Source organism: Fundulus heteroclitus, chromosome 16 (genome assembly GCF_011125445.2).
Source record: "Fundulus heteroclitus isolate FHET01 chromosome 16, MU-UCD_Fhet_4.1, whole genome shotgun sequence".
In the NCBI taxonomy this organism is placed as follows: Eukaryota; Metazoa; Chordata; class Actinopteri; order Cyprinodontiformes; family Fundulidae; genus Fundulus; species Fundulus heteroclitus.
Window position 1 is genome coordinate 11,357,924 of NC_046376.1, and position 12,078 is coordinate 11,370,001.

Consider the following 12,078-nt stretch of genomic DNA (forward strand, 5'->3'; position numbering starts at 1 on the left):
TTGTTTATAGTAATGATGTGGCTTTATAGTTTAAAAAATATGAAATGATTTTATTAGGGGTCTGTTGGGGCTATGTGCAAATTTCATGCTGGGGTAGAATTCGTTAAATCTTGCTTCAACACCGCCCTCTGGTGTTCAGAGATAAGAATGCAGTGCTGAGCCGTTTGACCCATAATGCATTGTGAACACATTGGTTCATACCAATATTTAGAAGAGGGAGGGGTGGGAGTTGCTAGTAAAGCCGTTTTCTCTATATCCTGTTTAAATCTTTTTGATCTTAAAAAATATATATCATATGTATATAAGTGTGCTTAATTATATATAGTATAACAGCTAAGTTTTACTCTGACTAAAACCAAGTTGTTTCAGATGGACTCTCCTCTAAAAGTGGTATTGTCCAGACTGTCTCTCCAGCCTTCCTTTTTCTACTGAAGTAGCAGCCATGAGGTAGGACCGCTGCTGATAGCATAATAAAACTCACAAATTGACTGTTTAAATGCACACATCGTCACTTTATTTGCTAAAATAAGGAAGCCGGGTTCCTTCTGAATCATTATCTGGGTTTCAGGCATGTTCCCAAGCTCAAATTTGACACATTGTCGCGTTTTTTGGTAGCACGATGTAGCGAGAGAGAGGCCATGTTGGTAACCTGCTAGCTACCGGGTAGTTGAAAGTTAGCTGTGTGGCTAGCATCTGTTGCGACTGTGTTTTAGTTTATTATATATTCACATACGTATATCATCCTGCATGTTGTCTTAAGAGATAATACTCCTGCTGTAGTTCCCGTATTTTGAACAAGTGTTGTCGCTGTTGTTTAGCATGCTCAGGCTCCAGAAGAGGCTGGCCTCCAGCGTCCTGCGTTGCGGGAAGAAGAAAGTCTGGCTGGACCCCAACGAGACGAATGAGATCGCTAACGCCAATTCCCGTAAGCACCGCATTATGAGCACTTATTATTTTTTTTTTTTTGGGCTCAGAAAGTCCTAAACTACACTGTCCCGTAGTGAAAAGCTTCACAGTAGCCTCTTGAAAGGGCAGCTGTTGAGCGTTAATGCAACGTGGTTTAAGTTGAAATTGTAAAATGTTTGAATGTCAAAACGCTTTTTCATAAAAAAAATGTTTGACAAAAATCATGGATTTCAATTTGAAATAAAAAAAAATACAGGTAATCGTTTTAAATGTTGAGATTTAAGGATAATTTGTCCCTTAAGTCAAGGTTTATTTGATTTCATACGTTTAGTCAGTATCAAAACATTTGGCTAAGATATCGTCATTAAATTTCGCCTCCGATTTAAGCCTGCTTGCTGTTGCGATGACCCAAGTAACTGAGAATTTGCACAAAGTGAGGTGTTTGACTTTCAGAAAGTCGCCCCTCTTACTGTATGACATTCAGTTGACTTGTAATTTCTATTTTTTTTTATTTTATGAAAGCCAAATCAAGTAATTTAGTCAGAATTATTTACATTTTTTAAATTGCGTCTGGACCTTAATGGGACATGTGCTCACATTTTAAATTGGATGAGCTTTAGTAATCGGATAGTTAAACTTGGTTATAAAACTAGTTATGTTGAGGTAAACCGGAACATTACTAAACCAAAGCTCTTGTTTTGTTCTTAACAGAAATTAAAGAAATAGGATGAGTCTAACTCTGGTTATGCTTACTTAGCATTAGCCTAGGAAATGCTTGAAATTAAGATATTATATAATAATTGCTTTTTGCTCAGTATTATACAATTTTGATCAAAACCAGGCGCTGCAGATGTGTTGAGTGTCTCCTAGTACAACTCATGGATTGCCTTTATGGGTTCTAAATGTCCTTACGTGTATTTATTTTACACTGATGCACTACTGACTTCAGCTTTAAAAAACAAGCTAAAGACTTTCTTAATAGGCAGTTATAGGAACCTTCAATTAACTCTTATTCTGACTGGTTTTCAGTTTATTGACTGTATAAAAACTTTGGGATTGAAAAATATTTTGCACCTTTAGCCAAGAATAGATCTTAATCAAACACTTTCACTTTATTTTTTAGTAAATTATCCAACATTAAACACAGGAAAACGTAAAAAAAAAAAACAATAAACAAACCCACAATTTACCAAAAAAAGGAATAGGCTGAAGCAAAGCTTATTATTGCCTAACACTGACGGTTTTCCTGCTATCAGCTAATGAACTCTCTTTGATAGTCATTCACACTGGGCACCTGCGACAGGATTTTAATGGTCGCAGATTGTTAAAATCAAAGCTGGAAAAGGCAAGGATTACCATGACTGAGTTCAGATTTTGTGCACTTTGTATTCATACCTCCAGTTTCCAAGTTCTTTAAATAAATTTATTTTTTTAATTGTGGTGTTTAGCTCATGTGGTATTCCATATTGCCCTGTTTTGTTTTTCAGGCCAGCAGATCCGGAAACTGGTCAAAGATGGTCTCATCATTCGCAAACCTGTCACGGTCCACTCCAGGGCCCGGTGCCGCAAGAACACACTGGCACGCCGCAAGGGAAGGCACATGGGCTACGGTACGTTGGCGCTTGTGTTTGCAAGAGGAGAGTTGCAAATATAGCCTTTATTTATTTTAATTGATATGCTCAACTTGTGTATCCAGGTAAGAGAAAGGGTACTGCCAACGCCCGTATGCCCGAGAAGCTGTGCTGGATGCGTCGCATGAGGATCCTGCGTCGTCTGCTGCGTCGCTACAGGGAGGCCAAAAAGATCGACAGGCACATGTAGGTTTCCTGGGTCTGGAGACGTTTTTCACTCGTCTCGAGCTGGTTGGTCTGTTGTGGCGTATGAGCATCTGCTCACACGTTTATTTGCCCATCTGAATTCCTCCAGGTACCACAGCCTCTACCTGAAGGCCAAGGGTAACGTCTTCAAGAATAAGCGCATCCTAATGGAGCACATCCACAAGCTGAAGGCTGACAAGGCCCGCAAGAAGCTGCTGGCGTAAGTTTTCCTCTTTCATCTTTCGTTTGTAAAGTTTTATAATAGTAAAGGTTTTATTGTGTCTACAGAAAGGTTTTAGGAAAGGAACTGTCAAACTCTGTCAAATTAACATTGTTCCGTTCTCCTTTTTGTTTTGCAGCGATCAGGCCGAGGCTCGTCGTACCAAGACAAAGGAGGCTCGCAAGCGCAGAGAGGAGCGCCTCCAGGCCAAGAAGGAGGAGATCATTAAGAACCTGTCCAAGGAGGAGGAGACCAAGAAGTGATCTGGTTCTTTATGTACCGCCTGACTGTGCCACCTGTCGAGTGCTGATAATAAAAAGTGTACATAAAGACAGTCGCCGTCTGCTGTTTTTCTTCAACATGCAATTACTTAGTTTTGGACGTGTATGGAAGTTTAAATATTGCCTTTTTAACATTTATTTTGTTAGGTCTTAATGGCTCAATCGCCAGAAAAAGGTTTTATTTCTATCATTAAAGCCCCAATACGTAACTTTTGAGCCGCATAGTCTAATCTGAGACAGTATTTGATTTCCCATGATGCTCTGTATGAGCGGCCCTTCTTAGAAACTATGCAACTTGAGGCGTGGATCCGTCACTCAGAAAGTAGTGACCCAGGAGATCTGCCACATGCTAGTGATCCACAGAGGCGCTAAACCTGCAACTTACAGATCTACGCCCCCTATTGGTCAAATGTACATATGGCTTTAAATTGTCAATCAAGATTCCTACAAAGATTTAGTCTAAGTTTGGAATTGGAGCTATTTTAACAATACAAACACATCTAAAATGGTGCAATAAATAAATGAATAGGCTGTACACCACAATGTACCATGTAAAAAAAAAAAAAAAAAAAATTGTCTTAAAATATACAATTTATTTCCCACATTTTATAATTTTATTTACCATATTTTCTCTATTTCCAACACATTGAAGCATTGATTTGAGTTTTACAGATTTTTTTCCCCCCATGTTTTTGTTTTGTAGATGCATTTATGCCCCAGGTTAATTTTCTTACCTTGTTTTTGTCCCGCAGGCCTTTTTATTTCCGTGTATTTGTTACTTGATCCAAATGAATTTCTGCCACATGCAAATAATGTTCACTGTCCTTGCGTCAGCTCCGTTACTGCAGGTTTTAAGTCGGAGGGAGTGCATAACTGGCAAAAAGAGACAAAAGTAAAAATACACGAAACTGTGGGGAAGAAGTAAGAATTCAAGGGAGAGAAAAAAATAAGCAAAACCAAGTTTTATTTTAGTAACGGTTAAGAAGAAAGTAAAATATGGTCAGTTATGTAAAACGTAAGTAAATGGAGTATCGTAAACAGGAAGTTAATTATTCCTCATTTTAAAAACCGGTACATTTTAGGTGTATTGGTTTATGCAATGGGCCATTCATATATTCCTGCATTAAATGTAAGTTTTGGGCCTCCATATGCATAAGGGTGGAAAATAAAATGTTTGAAGATCTCATCACCTGTCCTGTAATCTATATGATAAAGAAATGTTTAGTACTGGTTTTCATAAAAACCTTCCATCTGTCCTTTTAGTAGTATGGCAGGTTTGGCATGTATAGCCTCCCAAAATTACAATTTGAATAGGAGCTTTAAATATTTGAGAATCTCCAGTGGAAAAAAAAAAGTTTTCTAACCACATTATTTTGACATTTCGTCTTTTAACTTAAAAAAAAAAAAAGCAAGAAAACTACCAGATGCGTGTGTTGGGTCATATCTACTGGATATCAACTCTAGTTCAGGCAGTGATGGCGCATTACCTTCAAAACTTTCCGTGTGAATTAAAGTTTATCTAATAATAAGCCATCAGGCTTGTTCAGGCCGATATTGACACGGTTCCATTTGTTTGGGAAATTAAAACAGAGATACTTTTATTTGCCGCAAGAACAGTTTGCTAAGCAGATTCCCAGAGTAGAACAAATACCGACAGATGATAACGCAACCAGTTCATCAGCCTTTAGTAGACTATTATTGTTCTTCAGTTTACTTAAGGTGACTGTGATCACATGTAAGTAAAAGCCAACAAATAGACCTTCATTTCCACCTCTGTGTACTTTGCAGATTTCATCTTATGTACCGAGAGACTGAGGACTGCCTTGAAAGTGAAGCACCTCTTTAAAAAAACTTCAAGCTTGTTGACACCGGGTTGAAATTTGGTTTGAATGTCCTATAAAATCTAACATTTTTAGTTTGACTTTTGTCTTTTACAGAAGAAATTCAGCTAAACCGGAAGGGATTTTCATGTCAGCTGAAAATGTGTGCCTGTATCACGGGAAGAAATTATTCCTCTTGATGCAAAGAAATTTCAGCATGTACTCGGCTTTAACGCTCAGTAAAATATTGTCTCCGAACTTATTTATCACAAAATTGTTATCTTTTTAGTTGGAAAATCTAAAAAGTGTTTGGTGTGGCTTAGATGTGTCCGTTGTCAGATTTAAGATCGCAGGCACTCTGGAGCAGAAAAGTCGGCAGTTGGCAGCTTTCAGTTGTTTATTCGAGGCGTTTTAGTACTTTTTCCGGGGTGGAATGGTTATACAATAATGTTGAGTTTTAAGAGCAAGATTTGGGTGTGCGTCATCTAATAAAGGGTTATATGTTCCTCGGTAAGCTGCTCTTCAGCCACCTGCTGTTTTATCTGTTGATAAGCTTCGTGTCTGAACATTTCTCAAGAAGATATTCGTTTTTTTTTAAATGATTTGTATGGGGAAAAAAGAAAAAAGGGAAAAAAAAAGAAAAGGAAAAAAAACGGAAAAAAAGGGGAAAAAAAGAAAGGAAAAAAAAGAAAAAAAAGGGGAAAAAAAGGGAAAAAAAGGAGAAAAAAAGAGAAAAAAAGGAGAAAAAAAGGAGAAAAAAAAGAGAAAAAAAGGAAAAAAAAGAAAAAAAAAGAGAAAAAAAGGAAAAAAAAGAAAAAAAAAATGATTTGTATTAATATATGAAGGAAACCTGCTTGTTCTTACTGAAGTGCGTGAATTGTGTTCATCCTCCTAAATCCTGATAATCTTAGCCCAGACACAGGCTATCAGACACCTGGGGGGGAAACATAAGTTTATCTTTAAACAAATGTGTCTGAGCAGTTGTCAACCTCATTTACAAATCTGTCAGGAGAAAGAATATATAGGTTGGAAGAGAAACATAATTCTCAAGTATCAAAAGGCCTATGTTTAGAGAAAAATTCTCAGATCTTAAAGCTAAAATTAAACATTCCTAAATGTGTGCATTCACACATACTCTGTTGAGCATTTTCATCTCTTCAAATTCAGAGTCAACATTCATGTCACTATTTACATGTTTATGAAACTGATCTGCGGCAGATAAAACAGGCACAAGTATGTAAATCAAAGGAGTTATTGGGCGACAGCCTAGTTACTGACATGTGAACAACAGCTGTTTACTCAACACAGGTAAATGAAGCTTCAAAACAAAAACCACACAACTCTCTCCTTCTGAATGCTGCATTCATTAAATCTGGTTTCAAAGCTAAAACTGCACGATGCATGCATAGAAGGGAGTTTTATTCTTTATTTTCTTTCAGCATTTCAGGTACTGTGACTTCCTCCCACAGTCCAAAGACATGCTGGTTAGGTTAATTGGTCTTTAATTGCCTTTATACTTCAGTGTATGCACGGCTGTTGGCCCTGTGTGTCTCCGTGTCTCTGTGACGGACTGGCGAACTCCTCTTGATAGCTTGAGACGGGCATCAACGCCCAGCGGCCTTAAACAGATTAAGTGGGTGCAGAAAATGAATGGCTGGAACCTAATGTTTTCCTTTCCATAGCAATACTTGGATATACACTTCGACCCAAACGATTCAACCCCCTGCCATATTAAGGTTTAAAGATGTTTCTTTTGATTGGATGCAATATTAACATTTTGGAGACCTGATTTGAATACAGAGCAGAATGTATGGAGGGAGCTAAAGATTAGGTGATGGCAGGTTGGCCTTCAAAGAGTCGGGGTTCATCACCAAAGATAAATTTTCCAAATCCCACTGGGAACATGCAGAAAGCTGGTCAGCAATTAACTGAAGGTTAAATCTGTATATTGCCCTCAAATGTTTCCAATAACAATTGAGAAGAGTGTTAAGTTATTTTCGGGATGTAATGTTTTGAATAATCATAAATGCAAGTGTAAAAATATTTTCAAAACTTGAACGTCCCTTAACAGTGGTTAATTATCTTTTGGGAGATGCCCAACCCATTTCCTGTCTGAAGGCTTCTTGGCTGAACGGAAATAATTTAAAATCTAAATCAGACAGGGACACGGTATGAATAATTTTAGAAATCATTTAAAAAAGTATTCACTCAGAAGAACCAAAAAACCCCGCAAGTTATTGTGAAGAAAATTGAACAAATCTGGACGAGTGACAAAAAGATTACTAAGTTTACCGTGAGTTTACAAAATCTACACAATAAACGCAACATCCATCCATCCATCCATCCATCCATCCATCCATCCATCCATCCATCCATCCATCCACCCCTGCAGGGTCATGTCAGGTGTTCATGTTTTGCTCTGATGTAACTATTTTTTAAATAAAACCTAGACTAAGCAGTTTATTGAAAATGTAATTTAAAATCACACACTGCTTGTTCTCAGCTGATCAAGGATTCAGTACCTTTAGCTAAATGTAGTTTTCATCCAAATTAAACACAAAATGCCACTTATAAACACTTCTGCAGTTATCTCCGCCTCCTTTGGCTGTTAAGACCTGCTGCAAAGGGGATTCATAGCCAGACGCCAGTCATATGGCCGGCATCGGTGGAAGTAATCACACTTCTATAAATAAGAAGAAAACCACACATATCTATTCTTACCTGGAAAAAATAAATAAATAAATAAAAATCAGCAAAGAAAGTCCTTTATTTTAATGTATGGCAGCAACAAGGTTGCAGCTATCAATTTCCAACAGTAGACTTAGCAAAATTTGATCCAATTTTAAAAATTCACAACAGTGAGATTAATCTTCTCATCCATCTTTTTTGTGTAATACGCCTTTAAGAACGTAAACCCTAAAGTTTTACTTGAATGTTATTTAAAATTCATTATCAAAAGTAAGTCAGTACATAGAAAATGCAGCTTTTGGGAATATGAATGCATGCAATGTAAAGTGTGCATGTGCAAATAATAATAATAAAAAATAACCGCATTGTTCGTGGTTGTGAATTTTTTTTTTCTCTTTTTACACGTAAATGTTTTAAATCATCAAACACATTGTAATTCCAGACAAAGATAACAAAATGCAGTTTTCAAATTACGTTTTAATTTATTACAAGAGAAAAAATTCATCCAGACCAACCTGGCCAGCTGTGAAAATGTAACTGCCTCACTTTTTAAATCATAAATGAACTGGGATTAACCACAAAGATAAATTCAACAATCTGCCTGACAACAGGGAGTGGGATAATACAATCTTTAAAAGCAAAACGTCATGCCTTCAGTTAAAGACATTCAAAACCAGCAGATAAATGATCTTAAAATGTATCAGTCTGGAAACAATATTTCTAAGGCTTTTCTACACATGAAGAAAACATGAAACAGTAGGAAACCTTCCTAAGAGTTACTCTAATAATGCAGTTTCAACTCATCCAAGAAGGAACAAAAAAAAAAATAAAAAATCCAGAACAACACATAAGGCACCAGAGTTTCACTGGAGGCATTGCTTGCCTCAGTTAAGGTTCATGTTTCAAGAACAGGAAAAAGAGACTGGGATAAAAATGTCATCTTTGGTTGAGTTGCAAGGCCCTAAGCCAAAATGTGAAAACATAAGCAGACTTCTAAAACGTTTTGGAAGTATACACTGCAAAAAGAGAAATACAATTTTCTTAAAATTAATTAATTTCTCCTTGATTTGAGCAGGTAAATAAGATTATTTGCCAATGGAATGAGTTTTATTTACCCCTAAAATAACATAATTAGATATACTGCACTTGAAATAAGATGATAGAGATGAATTGTTCCTATTTTAAGTGTAAAAAATCTTATTCCATTGGCTAATAATCTTATTTACCTGCTCAAATCAAAGAAAAATACTCTCATTTCAAGAAATATTTTCTTATTTTTTGTTCTATTTTTGCAGTGTAGCATTTTAAACCAATACACCATATGAGAAAATAACTTCATACTGACAGTCAAACATGGCCAACATTTTTTACTGATTCCATGACAGTCCTGAACATCACACTCATGCTGTGAAAAGCCTCCTGAAAAGGCAATTGTTTATCAGACATTAATTTAGTGCATGACATATGCAAAATTCCCCGACGATTTGAATGTCAAAACATGTTCACATTAAAGTTCTTCCAACACGTTGCAAACAATGCCAAAAATGAAATAAATATCATTAGTGTAACTTGGAAGCTTAGCCCCCTTTTGCATTTAAAACATCGTAACACACCCACAGTCAAACAAGGTGGTAGCGGTGCATTGGTCTGGCTGTTTCAGGATCTGGACCTTTGCCACAGTTAAGGGAACATTTGGGTTTCCTGTCTACCAGAAACTCCTGAAGGAAACGATCAGGGCCATCGCTTTTTGTGACGTTAAGCTCAATCGGAGGTTTTGCAGGAAGAAATGATCCAAAGAACACCATCAACTTCCTCTGTGAATGGCTAAAGAAAAGCCAACATCATAAAGGGATTTCAATTACTTGGTTAAAGACTGGGCTTAAATCCCAATGAGATGCTGCAGCATCATCTCAAACCTGCCAATCATCCTGAAAAACCTTCCAGTGTGGCTGAATTTGAACATGTCTCCAAAAAAAAAACCCAAAAAAAAAAACAGTGCACCAAAATTCCTCCTAATATGAAACACTTGTTTTCAGTCGATGCAAAGGTTTGATGGTAATTGTTGCTGCCAAAAGTAGCACAACCAGCTATGCGGTTTAGGAAGCAATTATTTGGAGAAATGTTGGTTTGATGAAAGTAGTATTTATTGAAGTTTTAAAGTTGTTTTATGAGCTGAAACATTTAAGTTTGGCCTGTAAGGAGGCATCTTCTGTATTTTTTATCTACAGATCTTTACTCTATTCATAGTAATATTCACCTGTATATTATATTCGGTACATATCCAGCTGTAAATTTAGTTCACAATACTAGTTATCTATATATTATACTCATAGAACAAATCTATCAGTAACATTCTGTTTATAATAGTATCCATCTCTATATTTATTCAGTAAAAACCCTTGTCCTGTACTTATGGAATCATTGTATATCCTGCACTTGCAGCTATTGCATTTCTGGTTAGACCTAAACTGCATTTTGTTGCCTTGTACCTGTGTAAGGACAATAAAGTTGAATCTAATCTAATCTAATCTAATCTAATCTAATCTAATCTAATCTAATCTAATCTAATCTAATCTAATCTAATCTTTAAAATGACATGTTCCATTTACATTGCCTAAGACTAGTAAGGAAATACACTGGAACACACTGTATTTACAGAGATAACAAAAGATTGCTGTCTCCACTGTTTGGTTTCTAATAATAGAAGGATATCCTAGTAGGACAATTAAAAATGTATTCACTGACATATTGCCTATAGCAGTTTAGGCAGTTTTTGGTCGCTGCCAAAAGTAGCACAACCAGCTATGCGGTTTAGGAGGTTATTAATTAGAGAAATGTTGGATTGATGAAAGTACTATTTATTGAAGTTTTCATTATTCAGTATTAAAGTTGTTTTATGAGCTGAAACATTTATGTTTGGCCTGTACAGAGGCATCTTCTGTATTCTATATCCACAGATCTTTAAGATGACATGTTCCATTTACATTGCCTAAGACTAGTAAGCAAATACCCTGGAACACACTGTATTTACAGAGATAACAAAAGATTCTTGCCTCCACTGTTTGGTTTCTAATAGTAGAAGGATATCCTAGTAGGACAATGACAAATGTATTCACTGACATGTTGCCTATAGCAGTTTAGGCAAGTCAGCAAAAAATAAACTTTTTCAAAATGTTATAATAGCTTGCTGGCCACAAGTGATCTATTTAGTAAAAATTGATAAACGCGGTTGTAATAGTCATTGCTTGTAGTTTTAAGTTAGCTTTCAGATAATTTCCGTCTTATTACAGTGCTGTGAAACGGTGGTTCAGCAAACTGTTGATTCAGAGAGACTGAACACACATGTTTTCTGCACGCTTTAAAATCTTATCATCAAATAATCCAATTTTTTTTAACATTTTCCTGTACAATCAACTAGAATGGCCTACTTTGTGTCGGCCCTTCATAAAATCCCACTAAAATGAATTCATATTTGGGGTTGCAAGGTGACGAAATGAGAAACCTTGCACAAAGCTCTGCATCAACAGCTACTCCTCTGCTCTTACCCTGTTACATTTCTCTTCACAGACTTGTGCGGATGATTTTTAGTGAAAACAATTTCATTAGAAATGCTCGCCGCAGTGGTTTTAAAATTCTCCAGTATGAGGAGTGGCGATGTGGTGTGTTTCATGCTTTAGTTTAAGAATGTGAGGCTATGGGCTCGGTGCCAGGGGAGACTGACAAACACAGCCGTGACATTTGGGCTTGATGAGTAAACCCTGTAGTACACACAGTATCATTCTTAAAATCACAGAGTGCCTTAATTTGGAAAGAAGAAAAAAAAAAAGTTTGGCTTTTGGTATAGACTTCATTTCCGGATCTTTTCAAGGCCGTATCGATCCCCCGGTTTCTGCATACTGTCAAACTTTTGTCACACTTTGTGATTGCGTACATGACATGTTGGCACCAGTTACACCACGAATCAAGTCTCAAGCACCCGATGATAAAAAAAAAACCCAACATTAAATAGATTTTTGTTTCAATAAATACCTAATCAGGAGGGGTTGTTGCTTTTCACAGTTGCATTCATTCACATTAGAAACAGCCTTGACGAGAGACAATCTGAACTAATTAAATGCTGGGAGCTCAGGTCACATTGCTCTTTTTATGCTGTTGATAAAAAATAAATAAACTTGATGCTTTCACTTTGTTCTGTCTGTCCGTTGGTGTGTACGCTCCCATGTTTACATATTATCCAAATGTCGACAGCAGTGCTTTTACACAGCATTCGGACGCATGTCGACATGCAAACCCTCGCAATGAAAAAAAACAACAAAAAAAAACACTGAAGACGTTTGGACAAACTC

At 36.6% G+C, this 12,078-nt stretch overlaps 1 protein-coding gene across 1 annotated transcript; it reads left to right on the top strand.

Annotated features, from left to right (window-relative positions):
- Positions 1-306: 306 nt before the first annotated feature.
- Positions 307-3,277, top strand: rpl19 (ribosomal protein L19). The gene is made up of 6 exons (XM_012872044.3): positions 307-447; positions 819-925; positions 2,394-2,516; positions 2,603-2,723; positions 2,833-2,943; positions 3,083-3,277. Exons 1-6 carry the CDS (start codon positions 443-445, stop codon positions 3,204-3,206), a joined length of 591 nt encoding a protein of 196 aa, XP_012727498.1. The 5' UTR covers positions 307-442; the 3' UTR covers positions 3,207-3,277.
- Positions 3,278-12,078: the final 8,801 nt, after the last annotated feature.

What these genes read in the sequence shown, in the direction of transcription:
- rpl19 (XM_012872044.3), top strand. An exon ending in GATCGCTAACGCCAATTCCC is followed by an intron (nt 926 to 2,393) that starts GTAAGCACCGCA and finishes TTTGTTTTTCAG; the next exon opens with GCCAGCAGATCCGGAAACTG. An exon ending in GGGAAGGCACATGGGCTACG is followed by an intron (nt 2,517 to 2,602) that starts GTACGTTGGCGC and finishes TTGTGTATCCAG; the next exon opens with GTAAGAGAAAGGGTACTGCC.